The sequence below is a fragment of the Salvelinus namaycush genome, chromosome 10, assembly GCF_016432855.1.
Source record: "Salvelinus namaycush isolate Seneca chromosome 10, SaNama_1.0, whole genome shotgun sequence".
NCBI classification, from domain to species: domain Eukaryota; kingdom Metazoa; phylum Chordata; class Actinopteri; order Salmoniformes; family Salmonidae; genus Salvelinus; species Salvelinus namaycush.
In genome coordinates, this window is record NC_052316.1 from 10,686,124 (window position 1) to 10,713,987 (window position 27,864).

Sequence of the window (27,864 nt, forward strand, 5' to 3'; positions counted from 1 at the left end):
AGGAGAGCTAAGACAACAATGGGTAAATGGCGATGAATGGGCAGAGCGGGTCAGTTAGGAACATACAGGACCTGAGTTCGAGGCTGGGGCCGACAGGTAAACAAAATGAGGTACCGTGTTATTGAAACAGTCCAGGGGGCATCAGCTGTGGAGCTGAGTGATTATAGGATCAAAAGAGCAGCAGAGGTGAGTCAGGGTGCTGTTCGGTAGTCACTACTACGCTAGGCGAGCAGGTGACACAGCGTTCAGAAAAGCTATCGGGCCGGGGCTAGTAACTGGTTCTTCGGAGACATATGTTACCAAATTGGTAACAGAATTTCCAATAAAACGGGCAACAGAATTTCTGCAATTAAATTGGCTACAATGGGAATTCCCAGTAGTCACAAACCACAGTTGGGTCACCTGCTACTGTCCTTCCTCCCTTCCACTGGCATAATTTTATGTTCAGCTCATAACTATTTTCTTTCTTTTTCTGTCGTCTCTCTCCAATTAATGTCACCTCTCCCCGCTCTTTCCATTTACTGAAACAAGCATCCTCACCCACTGAGCAACGACCGACACCGGAAGTCCATGGACGTTGAAAAGAAGTAGAAATTTTGTCCGTCCGCCCTGGCCTTGAATTGAATGCCCACAGGCGTGGTTTTTCGGTCCGTTTCGAACAAGCCTTGTTTCATTGTCCACAGACGTCTGGACCGGCATTAATTTGGCACAAACAAAGACGTTCATGATTGGTTCAGATTTGGTCCGGTCCGAAGTTCTGTTCAGTACAGAACAGTACAGTACAGAGAAGTAGAGCATGGTTCAGTACACAGTAGAGCACACTAGACTCGAGTACACTAATGTACTGGAGTGAACTCTACTGCACTGTACTGAGCTCTACTGTGCTGTACTTTGATGTGTAAACCTGTGAAACATAAACATCTATGATTGGTTCAGATTTAGTCCAGTCTTGGTTGCGGAGCTCATTAAATAATAGCCAGTGTGTAGAAAAATACCCAAAATACCTTTCTGTATGCATTTAGGATACATCACCATGAAAAGAATGACATTCACATCCATAATTATGCAATTCCGTTACCACAACTATGTTACCAGTGTAAATCCTCTTCACTTACTGTAGTTCAATAACCATAAGAGATTTTTTTCTAACTCAAGGCTTCATGTCATAGCTGACACCCACATTTTTTTCTGCAGACATCTTTGAATCTTAATCTCTTAATTAGGAGCAGATATTTAACAAAGTTCTTGGAAAATGTGGTCACATAAAAAACTGGAGGAAGATTTTCCCGAAATTGCAAACTTTGCATTTGCACAGTTCTTCCAGTAAATGTGTTTGTGTGTAAAATTTTCAGTGAATTTCTTTCAAAAGTAGTGCATAAATCAATGGTTTTTGTTTGGCATACATATTAATTCCGCTACTGTGGAATTGCCCTTTATTTAAAGGGAATAAAAGATTGTCAACCATGTTTCAATTAGTAACTTATCAAACCTCATGAAGAAACAGAACATTTGATACGCTATTCAAATAATAACCTTTTGCCAAGTGGTTCAGTGGTGGAGAGTGGACAAGATGGTTAATATGTCTTAGACTTATGTGTTCCAATTCCTTCAACTCTCACTTCAATTGGTGTTGAAGACCACCTTGGTCTTGAAAGATGTACCTTTGGATACGTGTCCTCAGCAAAACAATGCCTGATGATAATTTCCTTTAGGCGGGTGCTCATTTGATTTCCAACACAGAACTCTTCCCCAGACAGTTCTGCTAATACCTTCTATTTGTTTTTGCACACCATGGCAGGCTATCAGCTCTAGACGATCTTTCCAGTCCGTTGTACAGTATGTCTGCGCTCTGTTGCACTTCCTCTTTTACCCACAGCTCCCTCGACAGGTAGGAAGCCATTAGCAATCTCAACAGATTTCATATCTGTCTTGAAATTATTATAAAAGTAGCCTTAATTACCTCTAGCTCCTCTTGGTATCAGTGATATCACACTCTGATCTTGTGTGAGAGAACTTCTGTTTATTTGAATTTTCATCACTTTCATGGATTATGTGTTAGCTGAAACTCTGACAAATGAGTACAAGACTCCGGGTTTCATAGGTGAGAGGAAAAGGCATGTCTTATTTTGTTTTTTCTGTTGGTGGTGGTGGGAGGGAAGAGGAGGAAACACACACACACACACACACACACACACACACACACACACTGCTTCCCCATCTCAGCACAATGGCAGTGCCTCCCTCACTCTGTCCATTCGAAGCAGTTCTTTGAAAGAGCTGTAGAGACAAGCAGAGGCCCACAAAGCCCCTCACTGTTGGCCTCTACCCTCAAACCCTAACTAGAAATCAAGGTTCCCATTGCCCAAGTTCTACATTTGGTGACAAAATGCTGCATATTTCTGAACATTATATTGATATAATGAAACCTGGTCAGATAATGTCAAATACATTATTGAAGGGAAGGAAGTTGCATAACAGATGCTTTACAGGTCTTCTCCACATTCTCTGGGCCACTTTGTGAACACTGTACACTGATGAGGTAATAAACTGCACTCAAAACCAGGCCTTCACATTAATACATTTTGGTGCTAAAACACCTACATTCCTTCCCATTAACATGCAAGTGCTTGGGTATTGCCCAAACCAGCTCCATAAAAAGTGCTGCTCCCTGTGGATTGTTTTACAATACATGTAATGAATCAGCTAGAATCAAAACTCTAAACGCATTCCAGTCAGATTAGAGAAACTGTGGGGTCGAGTTCCGGGGCAATGCCTGTAACCTTGACAACAGTATCCATTCACTAAACAGGACAATCAGCGCAAAACACAACCCCATGATCTCCTCTGCCTAAATAAATACTGATAGGGAGTCTAGTAAATGCTTAGAAAGAGTGACATTAGAAAGTGAAAATGTGTTTTGGTGAACTGTGATGGCATGCCCTCTGCATTCTGAGTATGCTCTTCATGCTTAATTTATTTTAAATGTGTCTTTATTTAACCAGGCAAGTCAATTAGGAACAAATTCTTATTTTACAATGAGGCCTACCACGGCCAAACCCACCCCTAACCCGGACGACGCTGGGCCTATTGTGCGCCGCCCTACGGGACTCCCGATCACGAACGGTTGTGATACAGCCAGGGTCTGCAGTGACGCCTCGAGCACTGAGAGGCAGTGCCTTAGAACGCTGCGCCACTCGGGAACATGCACTTAACTATGCCATCACATTATGATTTTATACCTTTTTAACTTTTACTTTGTAAAAACGTTAAAGTCACAAGGAAATTGAAAAAAAGTCCACGTTTATAAGTAATCCGAAAGTAGCCTACCTGATGCTCCACCGACGAATGCTCTCCCACTGTTCTAATACCGGGCTGGAACGGACCCACATTGCAGGAAGACATGCAACTGTGTCGTAAAATCAAGAGTATTTTGCGTCAAGACGTATGTGAAATCGTATAGTGTTTAAACGTGCGTTTAGTGACAAGTGGATTCAAGTTCCATACTGTAGTTGCGGCTTGTATTCACGAGGGAATCCGATAATAAATGCAAGCGTATTCTGAGTACCAGCTTAGATATGTTATGTCATAACTAACGGAACATTTTAAAACGGCAGCGGTCTGTTTTCTGCTAGGTTTAGCAATTAGCTAGCCTTAGCCTGCTATTAAGACAGTTGTGATGACGTGTGGTGTTAGCCACCAATATAGCTAACTCATAAAAAGTGTGATATTTCTACGTTGCGATGCTGTACTTTATTGGGCTTGGGTTGGGAGATGCAAAGGACATCACCGTAAAGGGGTTAGAAATTGTAAAGCAATGCAGTCGTGTCTACTTGGAAGCCTACACGTCCATATTGACAGTTGGGAAAGATGCATTGGTAGGTTGAATATTATGTAGCACTATGGCATGCATGTGGTGAAATTGTGCATGTCTGTGCTACAACAATCACTCCCATTTCGAAGTCGCCACTGATGCAGTCCAGAGCATGTGATAACTGCATCAGGGTACAATACCTCTTGAAGTGCATGTTGTCTTTGCTTCTAGTTAAAGATATTATACAGACTATTCCATGACATTAAAGTTGCATTAGTTGAAATGACCAATGGCTGGAAATCGTATAGACTGTGTGGCGTTGACACTTCCTACTCATGGTGTTTTCTTAAAATTGAGTAAAAGTCACAAGTTCTCAAGTTTATACACAGTGCACGTTCATTAAACAGAGCTCAAGCTGGCAGGATGGAGATCAAGGTTTTATCGTTGCCATCAGATAAAGTCCATCCACCGTTTTTAAAGCAAATTCAAAAGGCAGTATGTGTCGTGAATAAGTGTGATCTATGACCTTAGGAGGAGTACTATGGGCGGGAGCTGATACTGGCCGACAGAGACATGGTGGAACAGGAGGCTGATGAGATCCTGAAAGGGGCTGACATCAGTGATGTGGCATTTCTTGTGGTGGGAGATCCATTTGGGTAATTGATTACTGTACTTGTTTTTCATGCTTGAAAAGTCGCTCATTATGTTATGAGTATTACTGGCAGGCTAGTTTCAAAAGATGTTGCAGTGAACAATAGAAGTGCAGTCCCTGGCCGTAGATAAACTTGCTAACCACTGCTCCAATAGGATTGAAGAACTTCTGGGAGACCGTAAGGCGCCTAGGAATGTTACACTAGCCCCTCCGTCTCCCAGGCAGTAGGCAATACAAAAATGCGTCGTTCATGACGCATCATAACAATGTCATAATCGACATCGTAAAGTGTCCTAACGCATGACACAACGGGACCTTTATTTTATAAATGCTTATGATAACTGGAATGAGCTATATATTTATTTGCATTATGACAGGTGTGTGTGTGATTTCTCAGACAAGCTAAGGAGAGATCTCCATCTGTTAATTTCATGATTACCTCCACTGACGGGGACGAACACACACACACGTCATATCACTTCCCCTGTTTCCACTGCTCTAATGAAGTTACTCTAATGTATGTACAGTGTGATATAACGAGTGAGGTGTTATATCACACATACTGTACACGCACGCGCACCTTAGTAAAGTATGTCATGAAAATGAAAGTACCAACACGTTTTGAGGGAGTGTATACAATAACATGATTACAAGCGGGATTGACAATAACGTCATTACAAACCGGTTGAAATCTGGTTGATAAAACATCATTACAAACAGGTTGATATCTGGTTGAAATGACAGCGTTGCATCCAGTTTTTCTCTGGGGGAGGCACACATCAAGTAGGAAGGAGTAAATCAGTAAGACATAGCCCTATCTGATAAGGGAGTACCATTGTAAGCAACGCTCATCAACACCACTCACTCCTTCCTTTCGCTATTTGAGTTGTAAACAAAAGGATAGGCTACATTTTTTTGGGACATTTACAAAACATGGTTTTAATAAATCAATAACTAAAGAGAACCCTGAATCTTCAGTGGAGAATGTTGCTTTGGTGATCACACTGTTTTTCTTTGCCATTTGAAAGCCTGCTGGAAGTTTATGCTTGTCATCATTTAAACAACATCCCTCGCTGCAAAAATATTTAAAATCTCATGACCTTGGTATGCTTCAGTCCGCAATGACTATCATCTGCAGTTTCCATTTGCTTTCCATACAAATGGAAACGGAACTAATTGAAATTGCTACAAAAATACTATCTCACAAAATCATTTGGTATGACATCGATGCTCAATGGAGCACCACACAATTAATAAAAGTGTTTTTGCAGCTATTTGCTCTCTGAGCCAGTGGGGAAACGTTCTGGGGAGGGAGTAGTTGAACCAAAATGCTAGGGGGAACACTGCAACATCTCTGGAAAGAGCCACTGATTCATCTCTGGAAAGAGCCACTGATTCATTGTACAGCACTCCCATTTGCTAGAGCTACTTTAATGGTGCTCAACGTCATGGGGGCGGCAGGTAGCCGAGTAGTTAGAGCGTTGGACTAGTAACCCGAAGGGTTGCAAGATCAAATCCCCAAGCTGACAAGGTAAAAAAAACTGCCCCTGAACAAGGCAGTTAACCCACTGTTCCTAGGCCGTCATTGCAAATAAGAATTTGTTCTTAACTGACTTGCCTCGTTAAATAAAGTTTATTTTTATGGTGAAGACCAGCAGAATGTTTGGCTCAGCTCTTTTTCCATCCAAAACCACTGACCAGGAGGAGGGGAGGTTCAGTCAAATTCTCCACTCTCCATCACGGTCACGGTTTGCTCCAAGAAATGTTGGGATTTAATAAAGTTAATGACATCTAAAACCAAGGATTCGGTTTGGGGCCAAGTGTGGCCTTTGAAATAAATAAATCAGGCAGTCGAATAATGAGTCTCACTGACCATAACCATCCTTTACTGTAGCAAATTGCCAGTTGGTTTGGAATGGAAATGGAGCAGCAATGTGACATTTTTGGGCAAAGCTTGGACTTTGTTGTCAGGTTTCGAAAGGCAGCATCATGCCATGCTCTTAACACTTGATGCATCTTTTCTTATAGCGCCACCACCCACAGTGACTTGGTCCTGAGAGCAGTGAATGCTGGGATACAGTACAGGGTCATCCATAACGCCTCTATCATGAACGCAGTTGGATGCTGCGGCCTCCAGGTACGTCCACTTGAAGACCTATTGGAAACTAAAACACACAGATTAGCAGAAACGTTGTCTACTTTGCTTATAACATCCGGTCTTCTATGCCCCATCATCTTAACCATTCTGTAGCAATGTCCTATGAAGGCAATCAAAGAGCATAATTGCCATTGGGAAAGAAAATCCATGCGGAGACTATGGACTGAAATGGCAGAGCTGCACCAATCTCTCTTAATACACAGCTCAGCCCAGGACATCCATAATGTGGCCTTGCATTGACCTGTCAGGGGGAGCATTGTGAGCATGGGGCCCCCCAGCTGTCCCACCCTGCCTCTGATGTGATGGGGGGGCGTCTAGTGTAGTCTCTTCCCAGTACCTCACAGATTAGTGTTGCTAACGTTAGTGTTAGCGCACCAGGGTTGTCATTAGTGGGTAGTGACGCTCCTTGGGCGTGCATCAGACGCACTAATTGGAAGCGATCTGGCAACTCAAAGCCACTGCCAGTGAGCAATGACAGGAGAGAAGGAGGCTTTGCTATTCTAATGAAGGACGTGCCCATCGCAGGGATCAAGGTTTTGTGTGTTCCCTGCCTGTCAACCTAGTGTGTTTCACCATATCCCTCAGGGGAGGGGTGTTCTATTCTATACGTGCCTGTATAATTTACCTTTGAATTGGTTGTGCATTTTAATTGTCTTCCCTGTTATACTACCAATTCTTTTTAAAGAAAATGACCAACTTCAGTTCAGATGACTGAGAATATGTGGGTGGAGAATTAGCATGTTTTGCCAAACGTCAGCATGTCAATTTGACATTGGTTTCAAATGAGATGTAAATAGATGGCTAAAATGAGGTATTACAATTGCTCTCTAACTCAGAATTTTAAATGGTAAGAAATGTTTTAGAAAATACATTGAGACCAGCCATATCAAGTGTTTTGTCTAGCTCAAGTCAACGGTGTATTGGTCTTGCACTGCAGTGCTCTTATTAGCTTATTGGGGGAAGGGTGAGTTAGGTAGGGTCCCAATGGATGTTTATGGGTCGCCGTGCTGTATCAAGCATGCCGCAGCTCAGTGCCATGTGATTTTTCACACATAACAGGAAGCACCTTGGGACACTTAGTGCAATCCAGTCTGCTGCAGCACGGCCTGCTCACGAGACATCATTGTGCTCTACACACACACACACACATCAATCCAGTCTGCTGCATCACGGCCTGCTCACGAGACATCATTGTGCTCTACACACACACACATCAATCGATAAGCTCACAGGAGCACTCAGACATCCACACATTGTCAGACAAGTGAACCAGAACCACAAACTCTTTATTTGAGAAACTGACCATCCACACCCAATGCTGCTGTACTAACATACCCTGAGTAGAAGACAAGTCTTAAATCACGTTGTGTACATTACTTTTGGACAGCTGTACAACTTTGGAGAGACGGTGTCCATTGTGTTCTGGACAGACACCTGGAGACCGGAAAGCTTCTATGATAAAATCAAGAAGAACAGGGACCTGGGGATGCACACACTATGTCTGCTTGGTGAGTCCTACAGTTTCACCTCTTTTAGTAACCAACCAAATCAGTACAAACATCCAGTGATGCGGTGTCCATATTAGGAGTCAAGTGACTGTCCTAATATGGACCGTGAAAAAAATACGAAGTGGAAAATCTGTACAGAATAGTAGGGCTGAGACGATACCAGTATTGCAATATTTTTTTCCCCCATGGCAAAAATTAAAACAAGAAGCAGTAAATACTCTTTGGCCATTTAAAAACCAGCTGTTTGTAAAATATTGTGTGCTGTAGCTTGGAAAAGACATAAATGTGACTCTGGATGACAACATAATGTTTGTTCCCAACATTAGGGCTGTTTTCATCAAGAAGTTAAATCCGCTTTGTTTCCTTTGCCACTATACTAACGAGTATCGCGATACTGGTATCGTCCCTACAGAATAGCATACATACAGTATGCCCGTAACCGTAACACACTGTAAACATTATGGACCGCTCACGCTATGGTAACATTGGGTCTGGTCACACCTGAGCACATGGTGAGGAAACATGGGAGGTCACATCCGTGCACACGTGTGTCTGAGTGATTCTCCAGGCAGTCCCTCAGAGCTCATATTCTTCCAGACCTACTTCCAGTCAAGGTGCTGGATCTGCCTTCCAGGTGGAGGAAAGGAGGGAGGATATAGTGTGTGTGTGTGCCAGCCAGTCAGTTTTACACACTTTCATCTCTGGGAGGCTGGGACCGAACAAAGCCCTCATTATGACTGTTTCTACTCCAAGACCTATTCCCTCCTGTGTGTGTCATCCCCTGGGTGCATATTAAACAGTCCTCAATCACAGCCACAGTAGTAGACTGGGGAGTTGGTTTCTGTAATGGGAAGGCGGCTGTGACTGCAGAGGCAGATGGCCCGAACGCTCATAATTTATGTTTATTTGTGCAAGAGATTTTTGTTTGGACGCAGAGGGTTGCCCCCCCGGTCCCCTATGAACCTCACATTGGAGAGCCCTATAATTCGAGGTAATGGATGCTGGTTGAAGCGGAGACGGTTTTGGGTCACACCCTTATTGTTTCTGTGGGCTAAGTTCCCTATGTGTCCCCAGGTGTGGCCCCAGCTGCAGAAGGGTGTGTGCGCTTGTGAGCTCACCGATATGAACCCCATTATTCACTAGTGGATCGGAAAGCCTGGCATTAGCCAAGTCAACTCCACACCCGTGAAGCAAAGGGCACGATTCTAAAAGGATGAAGAACGAGCGCAGACAACAAAAGCAGACGCACGCACAACTCTGATTGGGTCATCTATCATGACTTCCCAGGACAACATGCACTCCATACATCTACATGACAGAGGGAAACCTCATCACTGTAATGAAACTAGCAGGACCATTGTTCCTGTTTGATTAATACTGATTCATATTTTTTTTAAATAATAATGTTTGGGTAAGATTTTGATGGTCTTTGTGTAAGGATTATTGACCGTTCATATTATTCAACAAAATGATGTATGATTATTATTCTGGTGAGGTTTTGTATTCTCCTGGAGCGTAAAATTTTCCTGAAAATGGAATGGCTTAAGGGTGACCATGGAAGACTTAAAGGGATATTTAGTTCCTCAAGCTGGCCTTGGGTAATTTGTCAAGATGTGTTGTTCATGGCCAGTTTGAGGGGAAAAGGAATTGTCCACATCTGTGAAATGGTTCATTACCTCCACAGCCGTCCTTTTTTGTCCGCAGATATCAAAGTCAAAGAGCAGTCCATGGAGAACCTCATGAGGTAAGTCTCTCCTTTCCCCCTCCTGCGCTGGACTGTCTGGGAGTGGGCTGTCTGATTTATATCTGGTCAGTGGAGTTTCTATCCAGCAGGACTCTGAAACGGAGCAGAGTTGAGGTTTATTGCAGACGTTCACTTAACATACATTTATACTGGCAGCTGGAGACGGGCCAGGCCAGTGAGTCCAAAAAAAATACAGTGGTTTGTTTGACTTGGACACACAATCTGTCGTCAGTGTCGTCTCATTGGGCCAGATTCAGGAAATACATTTAGTATTTTAATCTCCTGCATGTGTTTTCAAAAAAAGATGACATACAACGGGTCCCAAACACATCTTTGTCTCACACTTGAGAATCAACAGACATGTCTGTTTTGGACGCCAGTTCATCTCATGCCACACTAATGCGTTACTGTATCATGTATTGGTTTGCAGGAAGGTTGTCAACTCCTTGTTCACTTTGCGGTGTCCTGCAATTAATTTCCCAACAGGAGCATGCACGGAAGTTGTTTTATATGTGAATCTATAAAAGCTGAAATGGACTTCAGTAATCTGCCATGTAAGGGTTATGTATGGGGGGAAAGTATTCATTTAAGACAGAAAAGAGTCTTAATTTCTCCCAGGTTTACTGGTGCATATATATTATTACTAGGAAATGGAATAAACACATGCCCTATGATTTTGGTCAATATTAAAATGTTTGCGCAGTGAGAGATTCATGCAATACAGTATTAGCCGAAGGAAAAAATACCCCGTCTTTTCCCCCCCGGCCAAGGAATTTAGACACATTTGTGAAGGTTTTCTTTCCAGTAACATAGTTATCAAATAGATCTCTGGCTTGCTTTGTAAGCATTTTATGACTGTAGGAGATTTACACGAGACTCCACTGTTATTTTAGTTCTGATCTAGCACCAGAACAGCCACAGTGAAACATAGCCAGAAAAAAACCTGCTTGATTTCAGAGTGCTGAAAGAGCTGAGAATAGCCCCGTCTGAGCTACTCAGCACAGTACTGAATGCTTGGCATAATAGCATTTCCTTTTGAGTGGCTCTACTGGTAACAAAGGGGCTTGCTTTGTCTACACCTGGTTATTAGATTCAGCTTTTATATTCTGAAGAAGTCTCCTCCACAGCACTTATAGGTCTGGACAGTATGAACCCATTGGCGTTGCGTTACTCCATAAGTAACGTCCTTGTTTCTTTTTCTTGTAAAGGGGCCGTAAGATTTATGAACCGCCCAGGTTTATGACCGTGAGCCAGGCGGCTGAGCAGCTCCTGGAGATAGTACAAAACCGGAGGGAGCGGGGAGATGACCTAGGTGAGTTGCTATCATGTTGAATTGAATGATTAAACAATAGTTTGACGTGAAAGAAAAAACACTAATTTGCCTCTCCATCTAGCCATCAGCGAGGAGACCATATGTGTGGGTCTGGCCAGGGTGGGAGCAGAGGACCAGGTCATCCGCGCGGGGACACTCCGCCAACTGGCGTCATGTGACCTGGGCGGCCCGCTGCATTCCATGATCGTGACGGGTCACCTGCACCCGCTGGAGGTAGACATGTTGCGTTTGTCAGCTGCCACCCCCGACGCACTGCAGGACCTCCGAATGACCGACAGCTCAACGTACACCTCCTAATGCACACATACCGCCTCAAGAATGACTCTCAGGATCTACAAACGACCTAGCACACACAAAGAGTTCCATACATTATGACACATGGTCCTGTGTTATAGGCCTGCTAACTTATTTTGTTGACTTGACACGCGTAGCCGATGACCGATACTAACACACCTGTAGATCTGGATCGACATTAGGGTTATGTATTTAAACGTTCCATCCCGAGAACCCGGTATTTCCCACCGGAACTGTTATTCTAAAGCATATAAATATCTCTGATCAGCATGAAAATTCAAGCCTGATGAGCCATACATTAAAGACATTGTATTTAACATTCAGCAAATAACAGTTTGCATCCTTCTTTGAAAAGTTTTTGTTCTGACATGCACTGTAAACTGTAGGACCTTATGTAGACAGGTGTGCGCCTTTCTAAATCATGTACAAATCAGGTGGACCCCAATCAAGTTGTGGAAACAGGATGTACCTGAGCTCAATTGAGGGTTTGAACATGTAAATAAGGTATTTCGGTTTTTGCTTTGTGGGGTATTGTGTGTAGATTAAGAACAAGGCTGTAATGTGAAAGGGAAGGGTTCCGAATACATTTTGTATGGGTAATCCATTACTTTTGTTTCCCTAAAAATCGGTATCGGACCCAACAATCCCTCATCCCCTGTGTTAACGCTAGCTGGCTCTGGCATCAAAATGTTATTACCATGATTGAAGAGGAAATTAAGAAAAAGGTCACAGAGGAACATAAAATTAAGCTGTCCTGTAATTTGATGTTTTGTATTCTTGGAAAATGAAGTGCAATCTTCTGGTATGCGCAGCACTACTGCCAAAAGGTCAACCTGGGCCTGTGAAACCAGAATTAAAAGTTTTACATATTTCTTACATAGACCAAAGCATATATTTCACTGATTTATTAATACTGATGTGCTTAAATGACACTTAAAATTCATCATCTAGTTCATGTTGTTCTCCTGAGTTGGATAGATTTTTAAAGAATAAGGCAACTCCCTTTCCTCCTCCAGATAAAGGGCTCGATTCATCCGTATTGCTGAAGTTCAGAGCTTTTGAAATGTAAAAAGGTCATTTCCAATTGAGCCGAAATATGCAGCGTTTACCGTGAATGCAGTCTCTGCTAACGCTGAATAGCTGTAGCTCTTCAGTGCTACAGATGGTCGAGCCCTACTTGATGTGCAACAGCTTAATGACATTTGGTCAAAAATAAAATGTACAGATAAGAAATCATGGATGACAGCACAAACTGCGCAAAATACATTTAAAAATGTGCGCCACCTCTTCTCTCAAATATCCAGGTAACAAATAAATGGAAATGTAGAATAAACATTGATGTGCAATCTGTGCCAAACCTTTTCCTCAAGTTAAACTATCAAATTTCAACCTCTGCCACAGTAATGAGAGAAATTAAATTATATGCAGTAAAATCATTTATTACATTTCAAAATAAGAATGGAACTGGCCAACTGCACACTTTGCCCATTACATTAAAGTAAGACCAATGAGGGCAATGAAATCATGGGTTTTAGGCTTACTTCATTTTTACATCGGTTTTAACCATCCTCTTTGACAAGGTCGTGCGCAGCTGTTCAAGGTTAAAATAAAGCCACTGTGTGCCGTCCAGGGAATTATGACAATATTCCCTTAGGAAAATACCATGACAACCCTCAAAGAGATGCTGGATCAAGGATGGAACCAAAGGGTTGGAATAACAAGACCCATGTTGGTCATCTGATTCCTTTTGGGTCTTGAGGGACATGATTCCAGTCTCATAGGGGAACGAATGACTTCCAGATCGTCCATGATTTGGTGAAAAAGGCACTTAAACCCAGAATGACAGTTGAATGGCTCAAGTGTGCAAAGTGCAACTAAATGGCCAAATGGAATATGCCCCTTAATTGTGTGTGACTGATATGGACGTATAAAAATAGACTATCTATGGATCTTACATGGTTGCAGGGCTTAACACGAATGTCCATTGAAGTGTACTTTAAACACAGACAATAGTTACAAATTAATTAAAATCCCATCTTAAAATGGGGAGAAAAAAAAATGATAAAACCAAAATAGGTCTCTGACATTAAGATAAACACTTCCTAAACAGTAAAATGGGTGTGTGCAAAGTTCTCGTTTTCCCCGCAGACGTCACATAATTGGCAAGTTTTGGTTTCCCCCATTTTCTTGTGCCCTCTCAAGAGTCAAAGTGTACTTGTCCTGTAGCTGCTTCCGTCTTAGTCCTTGGTTTATGATGTGGACTTTAAAACCCAGAGAGATGCGGGGTTTCGGGGGTAAAGGGTGGGGGGGAAACCCCACAGCAGCACACAGAGGCTTTGGTCCCAGGGAGATATGAGGAACGAGTCCTACATCGTTGCCACTTCTATCTGGACATACAGTTGCCGTACTCCAGCCTGTGGACAAGTACAATGGAGAAAACCAGTCACGATTTGCATCAACACCTGTCACAACAGTGAAGATGTTTTCCTTTAATGTCTGACATTTCTGTGGCCTGTCATTACCTAGTACAGGTGTAATGTAATTCTAATGATAACGTTAAGGTGGTCTAGTGGTAATGGCAGAGCGCTTAATACTCGGCTGCTACATCTTTGTTTCTCAAACCTTCCACCTGGACTTGAATAGACCGATTGTCTGTCCAATAAACCATTTAGTCTGCTGACCAGTTGGCGGTTATTTAAGTGATAATGCCCTCAAAGCCGGTGTTTGGAGGATGTGCCAATATATCTTCCAAACACCGGCTTCAAGGGCATTATCACCTTTATACAACGGGTTACCAACATTTTCAAATTATGATTGACATATTTTGATTAATTTATTCATCCATCCACAAGATATAGTCCCGACACATCTATGGTTGCTACCCAAGCCGGCTGGTCGTTCGTTCTATTGGTTCGGTTGCCAGAGACGCGACCAAGTCGTTCAGTCTTTTTGTTCTTTATCTATGGATGCGACCCAGTCGTCTGTTCTAAATGTTCCATTGCCATACTGGCTGGCAACGTTCTTATCTCTTGCTTGCTAGCCAACTACGGCTAACTTCCAGTCACGTCAAAAGAATAACGACAGTAGCTGCATTTGCATAAGCTGTTTTCTAGTGACATTGATTTGGATCCATAACAATGGGCTAATGAGGCACGATTTCACCTGGCATAGAAAATGTGCTCACTAGTCAGGACACTGTTTAGAGGAGCTAGCCAACAGCACAGCTAACACAATCACTTCAAACACGGAAGCTGTAAAGACTGCAAACTAGCTGCACTTCGTTTTGTTTTACCTTTTTTCAATTTACATTTCTTTGTATATATCCATAAAAATGATGCCAGCTGATTCATGATTTTGACTGGCTGAGAAACGCTGCCTGCCTGTCTCGCCCCGACTCTGAAACCTACATGTTCATTACTATGGGATAGCTGAAGATCAAATATTGAAACAATGTTGCAAATGTCAGACAACAAGGTTTATACAAAACTCTGCTGTTGAAAACTAAATGTTAGTTTTAGAAATGTGAGAATGTCTAGATGGTTTTTATAGTGGAGATCAAGTTTATAACTTGCCTGGCAGGGCTGATGACAGTGGATTGCGCAGTCAGATGGAACAGAGTAAATAGGCATCATAGATTTAGCCGGTGGTAACTTGTGGAATAGACAACTGGAATGCGCTTTTAACCAATCATTATTCAGGATTAGACCCACCCATTGTATAATAAGTAAATTACACATGTTCCAATGTTACTAGTGATTTTGCGGTTTTCCATCAGCTGCTGGCTAATCGGTGTGTGTATTTGTAGGAGAATGGCCATGTGTGTGACATTACAAAAGGATGAGTTCCTCTCCTACCTGTGTGAAAATGTTGTGCGTTTGGCTTAGAATCCATTTGCTGTCAGCGTCGGGTGCAATTAGCAGCTTGACTGTGCCAATGTAGACATCTGTGCATAGGGTCCAGAAGTGAGGCTCCTGCAGATTGTACACACCCTGCAACTGCTGCACCTGCAAACACACAGTTCACACCTAGATTTATATGACCATTTCCCCTTGTTAAACATTTAACATGTTCAGCATTGACGTGAGGGTATGGTTGAGGCATGGTTGTGCAGCACTTACCCTCTGGTAGCATTCTGGCAGGGAATTGTCCAGAGAGGGCGGAGTCCGCTGCATCAGAATCCCGATGGACTCCCTCAGCAAAGGCACTACACTGTGGCACAGAGGGTAAGGGAGAAAAATATCAGGTCAGCGTGACTTACTTCCCCAACGTTTTCCTGTCAACACTGGCAGGCCCAGGGCCAAGGCATGCCAAATCTGGCCAAAGTGATATTGTGCTTCTGGGGCACAAGTCAAGCTGAACAATATGAACCCTGGACAATGACAGCTTGCTTGGTAAGGCATGTAGGTAATAGCCTAGGTACCAGTCTTTAGCTAATCCACTCCCTGTACTCCCATGTCATGTGCCAAAGAAAATGTCCTTTCTGCCATCTTCAAATATGAACATTAATGAGCTCTAGGAAAGATGAGTTGATCCTGATTCAATCACCCTCACAGCTATCCTCTAATCACAACGATTATGCAAATATTGGAACCATCACTTTTTTCCCACAAGGTTATCCTATCTGAAATTTTCCCGTAAATTGGGCTACTTTGAAAACGAAGTCGCGGGTGAAAATGGATTGGTCGCGGGTTTTTGGGGTACTTCACCGTGACCTGCTGCTGCGGACTATCAGACAGTGAGGAGGCTGTTGCTGAGTGAGTGGCAGCAAGGGCCGGAGGGGTGTGTGTGTGTTGAAATCGCTGCAGCAGGCAGCCGAGGTGACAACTTTTAACCAGTTGTATGCAATGATGTATATATAAATCATTGGTTGTATGTAGGCTATTTAGATTATCATTATGGAGACACTTATTTCCAACCCTTTGTCCATAAAACATTAACGGAATAGAACTGATGTGGGTCAAGAAATAAAGGCGACAAAGCCCTGGAAAATGTATGGCACACTAGATAAATTCGCTCGGAGGTTGTTTAAACTGCATTCTGTGTCGACTTTGCTTATGGAAAACCATATCAAGCGAAGGGTTTTACGCATGCTCAGTTCTTGGGTTTGAGCCCTGCGCGAGTGGAAATTTGAAATGGAAGTTATGGAACTCCCTTGCATGCTTCGGTTATGGGGAAAAGTCCACAATGAAACGTTTGCATGTTGGCCATCAAGTGGCCTATTGATTTATGTCATTATAGGCTTCTGTAGCCTACCATTTGATACAATAAATGTTGAAATTGCAAATCAGTTGGTGCCACTTGTGTAGCCTAACTGGAGCTAGCAAATATTTAGTAAATATCGTATGACTTCAGTTTGTTGTTGTAGCGTTGTGTTATGCAATTATTAATGGCCATGTTTAGTTAATTAAATTGGAAGTTATCAATTGTGATCATGGTCAAAGCTCTATTGCAATTGCCGATCAGCTGTTGGAAAACGTCAGATTAGGCTACAGGTAAAAAAGACAAGCATTGGCCTATTCAGTTCATATCCATATTATTAATATTTGATTCAGCGATTGAAAATGACGACACCATCCTCAGTAGTCTATTCCAGCAGGTTATTGGGCAACACAAGCACTTGTTCAGTTTACATCTAGCCTAGGCTACTGTAGGCCATATTATGTAGGCCTATAAGGAGCTACAGGCTACCTGTATCTAGCTATGCAAAATATAATTACAATCATAAACCCAGATTTAGCCTATTGAAATGACAAGTCAATCTTGCAAATAGGCCATTTATAAAACGGGTTGTAGTCTTAACATCGGGCTCATAATGATGGCACAATTGCCAGAAAATAGCCCAATGTTTGGGATTGAGTGATACAAATTTCACTCAAAACTCTCCTGTCGGATTTATATATAACTATGCGGAAAGGGATTATTTAAAATTTTAGCTGTCAAACGAGTTAAAACGACATCCACTGGTGGAAAATTATCTGCCAAATTTAATAAAGATAAATGATCTCTCGCGGCATATTCAAATTCATTTTACTTGACGTTAGCTCACAATTACACGGAACCCAAACCGGCTGCGCGCGTGCGCTATCGTGCATAAATGTATTTTGCCCCCCCACACCAAACGCGATCACGACACGCAGGTTAAAATATCAAAACAAACTCTGAACCAATGACATTAATTTGGGGACAGGTCGAAAAGCATTAAACATGTATGGCAATTTAGCTAGTTAGCTTGCACTTGCTAGCTAACGTTAATTTGTCCTATTTAGCTAGCTTGCTGTTGCTAGCTAATTTGTCCTGGGATATAAACATCGAGTTGTGCATTTCAGGTAAAATAACAAGGACCTCTACTCCGACAATTAATCCACACATAAAACAGCCAACCGAATCGTTTCTAGTCATCTCTCCTCCTTCCAGGCTTTTTCATAGTTTAATTTATATGGTGATGTATCTAAACTTTCATTGTATTACCACGACTACCGGCAAAACAATTCGTATTTCAATCACCCACGTGGGTATAACCAATGAGGAGATGGCACGTGGGTACCTGCTTCTATAAACCAATGAGGAGATGGGAGAGGCAGGACTTGCAGCGCAATCTGCATCAGAAATAGGAATGAGTTCTATTTTAGCCCTTGGCGTCTTAGACGCTCGTTGGCGCGCGCGAGCAGTGTGGGTGCAATAATTGAATAACATGGATTTCTAAATTTATTTTGCAACGCTCGTGCACGCGACGTGTCCGGTCTGGTCAGCATGTTATGGAAAAAGGGTTTGTATAAATATGACAACTCCTCTCGCAGTGCATCCATTTTTTGTGGCTAGTTTTTCAAACCTTGTGGGCAGATTGAGTGGTGATTGTGCTAGAAATTTGAGCTAGACCTAGCCGGTTGCTAAGAAACCGTGTTTGCCCAGACAAACCTGTGTCAAAAGTTGCTAGCTCAGTATAAATTCTCAAAGTAAATACATACTGCAATTAGAACCACAAAATAACTTATTTTGAGGCTAAAATCTAAACTACAACAACTTGCCTAGCTAACAGCTAAATGTTTGTTTTTGACTTTGTTAGAAATTCTTTATCAATGACAAGGAGTGGCAAGCTTGCCAAAGGGACTGGTACTCAAGACTATGCAGGTAGGGCATTGAGAGAATTCCACCACCTTAACTGAACTAAGGAAGGAGAAACTATAACAGTGGAGTGACAAATGTTTTTAATTAGTGGAAACATTGGTAATATTTCTGCCCAAGTTTTTTTTTCGGTCCAACAAACCTCAATTGCCTGGAATTCCTCCGAAATGGCAGGCCTAGGTCAAAGAGGCAGGTTTTGCCATCAATTCAAAATCACCCAACCATACCCTGCAGAGTTGGAAGTCACAGAAGCTGCTTTCAGAGAGCAGGAGAACTGCACTGCAGACCCTGCTGGCTGCAGCCGAAACTACTAGCATAGTTGAACAATGACTTCATGAGGCTGGACAGTGCCACGCCAGCCACTCTTGATCCTTCTTTTTGTCTCCTCGCAACCATCTCGCGGCCACAGTTCAAAAAATCCCATTGCATGTCCCGCCTAACCCCTATACCAAAGCCACAAGGCCCACCACCAAGGCATATGTGAGCCATCAGAGGGTTTGGCAGCTTTCCCCGTTCCCAAAACCCCACTCACTCCCCTCTTCTCCCCGTCATTATCCCTGAATCCCCTACACCCCACCAGGTCCATGTCAACGTGGGCAAAACTTTCCCTTTGCTCTTCCTCCACATCTACAGTCTTCCTTGCACTACATAGTAGCACACTACACTTGTAGTGCTAGTAGCACACTACACTAACCAGTTCGTCGGCATATAGGCTACTGTACATTCGTCAGCTTTGCCTTTGAGTCTTAAGGGTCCGGTCGAAATGTAGCCAACGTTCCCCTACCCAACATGTTATTATGCAATCAAAGACTTGATTATGGCCGACGGGAAAAGAGAACATTTGAAGAAATTTAAAGTCACACATTGACTCCTTATTTACTTCTACTGCACTAGTCTGCAGCCAAACAGATGGACAAAAATAATTGTGTAATACATGTCATAATAACAGCCATGAACTTATTGTTTTGACTGTCATTTTGCAATAACTTGTATTTTCTCAAAACGGTCTTTGAATGGAAGCTAAATAAACAAAATGGGAAAGAGTTGTTTACGTCGGTCTGTTCTTTAAGATAAGATTTTTGCATGGGCTGCTTCTCAATACACTGATATTGCCCTTCTGTATCTGCAGTGACAGGTGGCAGAGCTAGAGCGGTGTTTGTCAGACCATGAGACATCCCAAAAATCGGTCTTCTCACGAAAATGTCTGTAGTATCCAAACGGTTATGACCACTATTGAAAGGTGTGTCTCTCCATTTTGCTCTAGGATACCCACAAGCCTCGTCTGAAAGTCCCTGATACCAGTTTAAAACATTTTTTTTAAATGAATGGAAGTATATAATGGAGATATTTTAGGCACTTAAAATAAGGGGATAAATACATGTAAAAAAGAAATACATTTCCTGATCTTTCTTATATAAATCACAGACATGTCAGAACAAACTTCCTTTAGATGTTTTTTGGAACCATCTATTGTTCCATGTAGTGAATTTGTTAGCAATTTCCAAACGCCTTTAGGTACCACGTTCATCTGTCCAAACAATAGTATGCAAGTATAAACACCATGGGACCACGCAGCCGTCATACCGCCCAGGAAGGAGACGCGTTCTGTCTCCTAGAGATGAACGTATTTTGGTGTGAAAAGTACAAATCAATCACAGAACAGCAGCAAAGGACCTTGTGAAGATGCTGGAGGAAACGGGTACAAAAGTATCTATATCCACAGCAAAACGAGTCCTATATCGACATAACCTAAAAGGCCGCTCAGCAAGGAAGAAGCCACTGCTCCAAAACAGCCATAAAAAAGCCAGACTACGGTTTGCAACTGCACATGGGGACAAAGATCGTACTTTTTGGAAAAATGTCCTCTGGTCTGATGAAACAAAAATAGAACCGTTTGGCCATAATGACCATCGTTATGTTTGGAGGAAAAAGGGGGAGGCTTGCAAGCTGAAGAGCACCATCCCAACTGAAGAATGGGGGTGGCAGCATCATGTTGTCCCCACAACATGATGCTGCCACCCCCATTCTTCACAGTTGGGATGGTGCTCTTCAGCTTGCAAGCCTGCTTTGCTGCAGGAGGGACTGGTGCACTTCACAAAATAGATGGCATCATGAGGTAGGGAAATTATGTGAATATATTGAAGCAACATCTCAAGACAGACATCAGTCAGGAAGTTAAAGCTTGGTCGCAAATGGGTCTTCCAAATGGACAATGACCCCATACTTCCAAAGTTGTGGCAAAATGGCTTAAGGACAACAAAGTCAAGGTAATCGAGTGGCCATCACAAAGCCCTGACCTCAAACCTATAGAACATTTGTGGGCAGAACTGAAAAAGCGTGTGCGAGCAAGGAAGCCTACAAACCTGACTCAGTTACACCAGCTCTGTCAGGAGGAATGGGCCCAACTTATTGTGGGAAGCTTGTGGAAAGCTATCCGACACATTTGACCCAAGTTAAACAATTTAAAAAGGCAATGCTACCAAATACTAATTGAGTGCACATAAACTTCTGACCCACTGGGAATGTGATGAAAGAAACAAAAGCTGAAATAAATCATTCTCTCAACTATTATTCTGACATTTCACATTCTTAAAATAAAGTGGTGATCCTAACTGAACTAAAACAAGGAATTTTTACTGGGATTAAATGTATTTGGCTAAGGTGTATGTAAACTTCCAACTTCATTTATATATATATTATTTTTTAAATACCTTAAAGGAGTCTTTAAATTCAAAATCAAATAGCTAAATAATCCTTGGTATGACCATCTTAAAACAATTTCATATGTTCGCTTAGAACCACCCCCCCTCAATCTAGAGGGTTAAACAGGGGGATTATGATGTTAAAATTCAATTTCCGCAGGGGCAGGGAAATTTAAGGCCAATGGCTAAAAATATTTGGTAATAAGTGGAAGGAAAGGCATCTTGTGAAACGCCGGTGACTTCCTCTTCCCCAGTTGACTAGTTACGATTATGAAGGTATGGGCAGCAATTAGAGAAGCTTTTATTTGTGCCAGCCTGACATTAACAGTAGCTAAATGAGGAGCCGTTAAGTGATCCATCCATTTCCTGACTGTTCAGCACTCCTGGCCAGTAAACGCTGTGGTAACGCACTTAACAATTCAGCACACAGAAGCATTTTGTGTAATACGTGTGGTGTACTGAACCATGTACTGTATGCTCCTGTGGAAGCAGCCAATAACCAACAGTATAGAATCTGAGTCAGGAGCTTATGTCTTTTCTTGTTTTGCTCTCCGATTTGATTAATGAAAATGTTGAATTCATACTGGTAAGTTATAGAAACATTTTATGATATTTTCCAGAATGCAATACTGTCTTCAATCACAAAGTTGCATTGAATCAAAAACCAACTAGTAGCTGAAGGATGGGACTAAAAACAAACAAAAGATAACTATTGTAAAATGTATATAGTATGTATAATCTGGAAGTAAAAGCCTGTGTTGTCCATAAAAGTTTACTTTTATTTTTTTATTTTTTTTATTATTTAGTTCCATCCTTCAGCTACTAGTTGGTTTTTGATTCAATGCAACTTCGAGATTGAAGACAGTATTGCATTCTGGAAAATATCATAAAATGTTTCTATATCTTACCAGTATGAATTCAACATTTTTATTAGGGATGCACGATATATCGATGAACATATCGGAATTGGTCGATATTAGCTAAAGAAGCCAACATCGGTATCAGCCAATGTCTAGTTTAACGCCGATGTGGAAAACCGATGTCAAATCTGACGTGCATACCTATATAACGTAGGTACATGACGTAATGACACCACGTAAAATGATGTGCTATGCGTGCAATACAGCATTCCTAAACTAGCCCACGTAAGCTGTGTGGATCGAGCAGTCATTTGAAAGTAACAATATTTCAGCCAGACAACTTAAAGGCGAAATCCATTAAAGCCAAGAATGGAATTCATTGCCCTTGACAATCAACCGTTCTGTCGTAGGTGATGTTGTCTTTCGCCGACTGGTTGAGCACCGGTACACACTACCAAGTGCGCTATTTTTCAGATGTTGCCCTACCGGAGTTACACAGTAATAGCGTCACTGCCATTAGCTTCACGACATACATACTATGGAACGCAGTTTGGGTCTTTGTGTGTCAAAAGATACAGTAGCACTGTCAAAGCTGTACAAAAAAAAGTCTGCAAACACTGGCCACGAACGATGCGTTTACAATACAGCATTGGTAATAAAGCATAATTTGTTCAACCGCAACTTCTGGGGTAGCTAGCACCAATACAATCAGCCTGAAAACAGTAGAAACTGCAGTCATTTTCATTATTCTTAGCAATGATTTAGGAATCCTTGTGACTAAGTATGAGCTAGGTAGCCACTTGTTCGCCCATTGAAATTCAGTTAATGAAAATAAGTAGCTAGCCAACTACTTAACCCTGTTGCCCAAAGCTAACGTTACAGCTATTGAGTTAGCTAGCTAACTTAATAGCTGTAACGTTAGCTAACTATAGCTACTGAAACAGATGATGTCGTTTTGCTATGTTTTTGGGGAAGAATATTGTTTGCATCCATGAGCTAGCTAGCTTTTTTATGACCAGCACTGTAGGTGCGCAAGACAACTTTACCAGCATCATAGCATACGTATCGATGAATCGTTGTGACGTGTAATAACTACATTAAAAAAAATGTATGAACGCGTTAAATTAGTCAAACGGAGTTCCATAGAAATCCTGGTTGAGAATGAAACGACTGAACAACGAAACAGCACAGCAAGTAAGTGAAAGAAATTGGTTTTGATTATGTTTTACTGGCAATAGGGACATACGTAAATGCTAACAAAATAACTTTTGTCAGTGTGGGGTGTGTGTGTAACCTTTATTTAACTAGGCAAGTCAGTTAATAACAAATTTACAATGACGACCTACCCCGGACGACGCTGGGCCAATTGTGCTCCGCCCTATGGGACTCCCAATCACGGCCAGATGTGATACAGCCTGGATTCGAACCAGGGACCTCTTGCACTGAGATGCAGTGCCTTAGACCGCTGTGTCCATGTGTGTGTTAACTATTTAACTGTACTAGATTGCTTAAAAGGCCGCTAATTTTTTTAATAAAATCGGTATTGTTTTTTTTGGCAAGGAAAATCAGATATCGGCCAAAAATGTCATATCGGTGCATCACTAATTTTCATTAATCAAATCAGTGAGCAAAACAAGCTACTGACTCCGAGATTCTATACTGTTGGTTCTCACACGCGATTGGAAATGATGCAGACAATGACATTGAAGGAAGCCACAATCCATCTACAATATTGAAGCTTATCTACAACCCTAAAAAAAGTAAACACTTTCAAATTCATAACATTCTGTTAGCCCTCTATGCTTAAAGCTAGAATCCTTAAAATCGCTACATCAATAAATTTTTTGACCCATTGATTCTTGAAGAAAATAACTTAAATGCTTAATGAGCCAAGTTCAACTGGTGTAACCATCAAAATCCAAATTCCAACTAGTTTTACTCCACTGTTTGTAAACAATTGAAATGTAAACAAACTGTCTAGCCTCAAAACATGGTTAAAACTATAATTTTGATATAATGGATGGTCAGTCCTTGTCACCACTCTCAAATGTATAGATAGCTGTGGATGCATTTCTCCAGGCCCCTCCCTCAGCTTTTTACCAAAAGAGGCGGGGTAAGCACTTTGTTATTTCAATTAAGGATTCTAGCTAAGCTTCTGCTAAAATGTTAATGTGAAGTTACATTATTTATGGCTTACTCAGTGACCTCCATGTTTGCCTCTGCTCTGGACAAGTCTAAAAACAGGAAAGCTCCCAGCACGAGGGGAATGCCCTACTCTGAAATCATACTATTGTCCCCAGCCTTCCTGTGTAGATTCAACAGCACTGACTCAGTCACCACATAAACTTAATCATAATATATTAATAATTAATAGAGCACGTGTCAAAATCATTCCATGGAGGGCCGAATGTCTGCGGGTTTTCGCTCCTCCCTTGTACTTACTTGACTGATGAATTAAGGTCACTAATTGGTAAGGAACTCCCCTCACCTGGTTGTCTAGGTCTTAATTGAAAAGAAAAACCAAAAACCCAGAAGATACTAGGCCCTCCATGGAATGAGTTTGACATCCCTGATTTCGAGCTTTGACCCAAGACTCAAAGCGCCAATGTGTAACATCCCTGGTATTGGCATTTTGGAAACCAATTTTTTAAAAAAAATTAAAAAAAAAAATTAGTGGAGGTCTAGCAAGTACAGGATCTTTAGCAAGGCACACAATAATAATCAACCACTAAGTATTATCGATATAAGCAGTCATTCAATAACAGTAGCAAGAGCAGTATAGGCCTAAACCCCTCAGTCAAGGGAGATTTACCACAACAAAAAGTGGGAACATCTCACTCACCAGGCAACCAATACTAACAGTAGGCAACATTTTACATACTGACATTACTGCATGATGAGGTTGAACCAAATCCTGTTTCTTCCCAATGGGGAAAAAAAATGCTCTTCCAATGAGGGGCTGCCAAAGTGTCAACACTGTTCTGGAATTCCCCGAGTTGTAAAGAGAGGGAGTCAGACCCACATTCAAGGCCTTGGAGCGAACAGTCTTGGAGTTGAACAATGAAGCAAAACTAGGGAAGCTCCACCACAACAAGAAGAAAATTAAGCCTACATCCACCCATTCTGAATGAAAGCATATGTTCATCATGAGAACATCTAAAAAAGGACACAGACCTGCCATGGATAACATGGGCTGAGAAGTTAGAAATACAGTTTAAGATGGATACATAAATCTCAGACGCATGGCCTTGAACACGATACTGACCCAAGCCACTGAAAAGAGGAGAGGTGAAATAACATGTAAACCGGTTATTAAATGGAGAGCCAATGGCAATGTAGGACATGTGGGTTAAGCATGACATGCTAGTGAAATCTCCTCCCCACATCTAAAACCATCAGAAGTCCCTGATTCAAAGGAGCATGAAAAACCTATCATTACAGTCAGCTACACTAGGATGGTTACCTTAAACAAAATGGTGTGGTTTTAGTAGACAGGGGAGGCCAAAACTACTCTACATTGTCATTAAATTTAAAAAAATGTAATAAAATGATTCAAACTGACCAGTAGCTAGGTTTCTATCCAATTCGCGACAGATTTTCATGTGAATATTCAAAAATATGCATAAAAACAATGAGGGGTGTTTCCATCAAAGTAAATTGTGGTGGATAAAAGGCTGTGCATGTTGTAGTGCACATAAAATACATTTGTTTTAAGAGTTTCAACTCTACCAATGGTTTTATCACAAACTTTTACGATAATATAGCAAATTTGCCCAGTCTGGTTTTGACGCATGCTCTCGACAAGTTCGGTGATAAAGTGGACAGGTTATATGATGAGATATGGATAAGAGCAATAATTGTATTTGCTAATTGGCAGCCAAGCACCGATCATCATGTCACCAGCAATCAAATACCCTCGATATTTAGCCGATTGGGAAATTGCATGATCACCGTGCACTTAACCACAATGTGAAGTTTATCATAAATAACTTCATCTGCCTATACATTTTTCATGCTTATCCATATTGTGGTGGTACAAGGCCTACAATGTGACATATAGAAGGAAACTTGGAGTCACACAATGTTAGATTTTCCACCACCATTTCTTGCATAATTAATTTTACCGACAAGATCCCATCACGAACGAACAAATGGTGTCGAAATGTATGAAATTGTACAGACATGTCCTGTTTCCATCAGCCCTGTCGTGACATGTTTTTATGCGTCAGGTAATTCAGCCGCATTAAATAGTTGGATGGAAACCTGGTTATTGTCAAGAATTGACGAAAGTAGTGTCTCAACTTTCTGCCTTTCAACTCTTTATGTCTTCTCAACTCAAGGAAACGTGACAGCATTAAAGAGGGAACAATGAAAACACAAGGCCCTATGTGACCATCAGAAAGGGGAGGGCTTTCACAGTGGTTATGTGGCGGAAGGGTTCATTACCTAACCTCAAGCCCTGGCCTGAAACATCACCTTCATTACCAGCCAACACAATGGCTCTTCTGCCAAGTCTAGTTCATTAAAGGGAAAACCTCAAGGGAATGATGTAACAGAGGTCAAAAGGTAAGAGTACACTTAGACTAATTATGTACGAGGTTGGAAGTGAAAAAAATAAAATAAAAAAAGAGACTTCAAGAATTGGGTCAAAATAAACAGCATTCAAGTTAACGTATAGCACTCACCCGTTATATGTAATCAATTTACTTTTGTATGGCACCTGGGTATGTACTGTTCAAACATCTGTAACAAGGAGTTGCCACACTAGCAACTCAAAGCCAATTCGTCTTAGCACACTGTCGTCTCTAACATCATTCCAATAGTTATCCTCATTTCAAATGAGCCAAATCACTGTCCCAAAAGGCCTTGATTAGTACTCGTATTTACATAGTGTGTCCTAATTTATTCACGCCTACCTTATCTGGTTTCCAGGCTTTCACCTGGGAGTCATTACCCAGCCTTTGGCTCCTTTTCCTCCAGCAGGGAGGGAGGAGCCTCAGCCGGGCTCTTGGTCCCAGCAGCAGAGTCCCACATGAGGCCCCAGCTAACCCACAGCCCCACAGAGAGAGCCAAGGGGCCCGCAGGGGCCTCTAACCACCTCTCTCCACTCACTAATCACAGGCTGCACAGACTGTTCCATCTGTCCACAGCCAACCCAGATATTCCCCCTTTGGTGCGAGGCCAGCAGCCACCAGGCCTTGACCGAGGCACACAAAGAAATACACTGGGACGGCCCAAGGCAAACACACACGTGCAAGGGGTCTGTGCTTGGTTCTGTACAGTTTTTGCAGCTGCAAAGGGTTCTTCCAAGTATGGCCGTTCAGGGAGGATGGGAAAGATGCGCCCCTCCCCTTAATAGTCCTCCAGCCTCCAAATGTGGTCAATGTCAGCAAAAGAAAATACAACATGGTCATCAACCAGCTGAGGTTCAGGGAGCACACACTGACTTCCATTTCTCCAAACAACCCACTGTCCTTCTGCCGGTCCAATAACAGAGAGAGAACTACGGTCCATTTCACTAGGTAATCAAATAGTAAAATGATATCTGTAGGCCAATATTGTTTGAATCTTGAATCCCACAAATGGATGATGGCCATTCCAGAACGGTGGGGAATATACTTCAAGTAATTACACAAATCTTTCATTTTGAGTTCTTCTGGAATGAATCCAGTACTCTTTG

General features: G+C 41.9%; 2 protein-coding genes across 3 annotated transcripts in view; one reads left to right on the top strand and one right to left on the bottom strand.

The window, feature by feature from the left end:
* The first annotated feature begins 3,444 nt into the window (after window positions 1-3,444).
* Window positions 3,445-11,823, top strand: LOC120054659 (diphthine methyl ester synthase-like). Its single transcript, XM_039002184.1, has 7 exons — window positions 3,445-3,875; window positions 4,343-4,467; window positions 6,492-6,600; window positions 8,009-8,129; window positions 9,834-9,873; window positions 11,082-11,185; window positions 11,268-11,823. Exons 1-7 carry the CDS (start codon window positions 3,741-3,743, stop codon window positions 11,501-11,503), a joined length of 870 nt encoding a protein of 289 aa, XP_038858112.1. The 5' UTR covers window positions 3,445-3,740; the 3' UTR covers window positions 11,504-11,823.
* Window positions 11,824-12,750: 927 nt separating this feature from the next.
* The window catches only part of LOC120054660 (zinc transporter 7-like), a 32,250-nt gene continuing 17,136 nt past the window's right edge, over window positions 12,751-27,864 (bottom strand). For both annotated transcript variants that reach the window (XM_039002187.1, XM_039002186.1), the window contains 3 exons: window positions 15,619-15,709; window positions 15,355-15,504; window positions 12,751-13,914 (listed from right to left, as the gene is read on the bottom strand). In XM_039002187.1, the coding sequence (XP_038858115.1) occupies window positions 13,867-13,914; window positions 15,355-15,504; window positions 15,619-15,709 (289 nt within the window). In that variant the 3' untranslated portion in view covers window positions 12,751-13,866. The remainder of the gene's footprint in view (window positions 13,915-15,354; window positions 15,505-15,618; window positions 15,710-27,864) is intronic.

Bases quoted from the DNA above. Each gene is read 5' to 3' on its own strand.
- LOC120054659 (XM_039002184.1), top strand. From the start codon at position 3,741: ATGCTGTACTTTATTGGGCTTGGGTTGGGAGATGCAAAGGACATCACC. The intron at 8,130-9,833 runs GTGAGTCCTACA...TTTTGTCCGCAG, and splicing joins GCACACACTATGTCTGCTTG to ATATCAAAGTCAAAGAGCAG. The intron at 9,874-11,081 runs GTAAGTCTCTCC...TTTCTTGTAAAG, and splicing joins TCCATGGAGAACCTCATGAG to GGGCCGTAAGATTTATGAAC.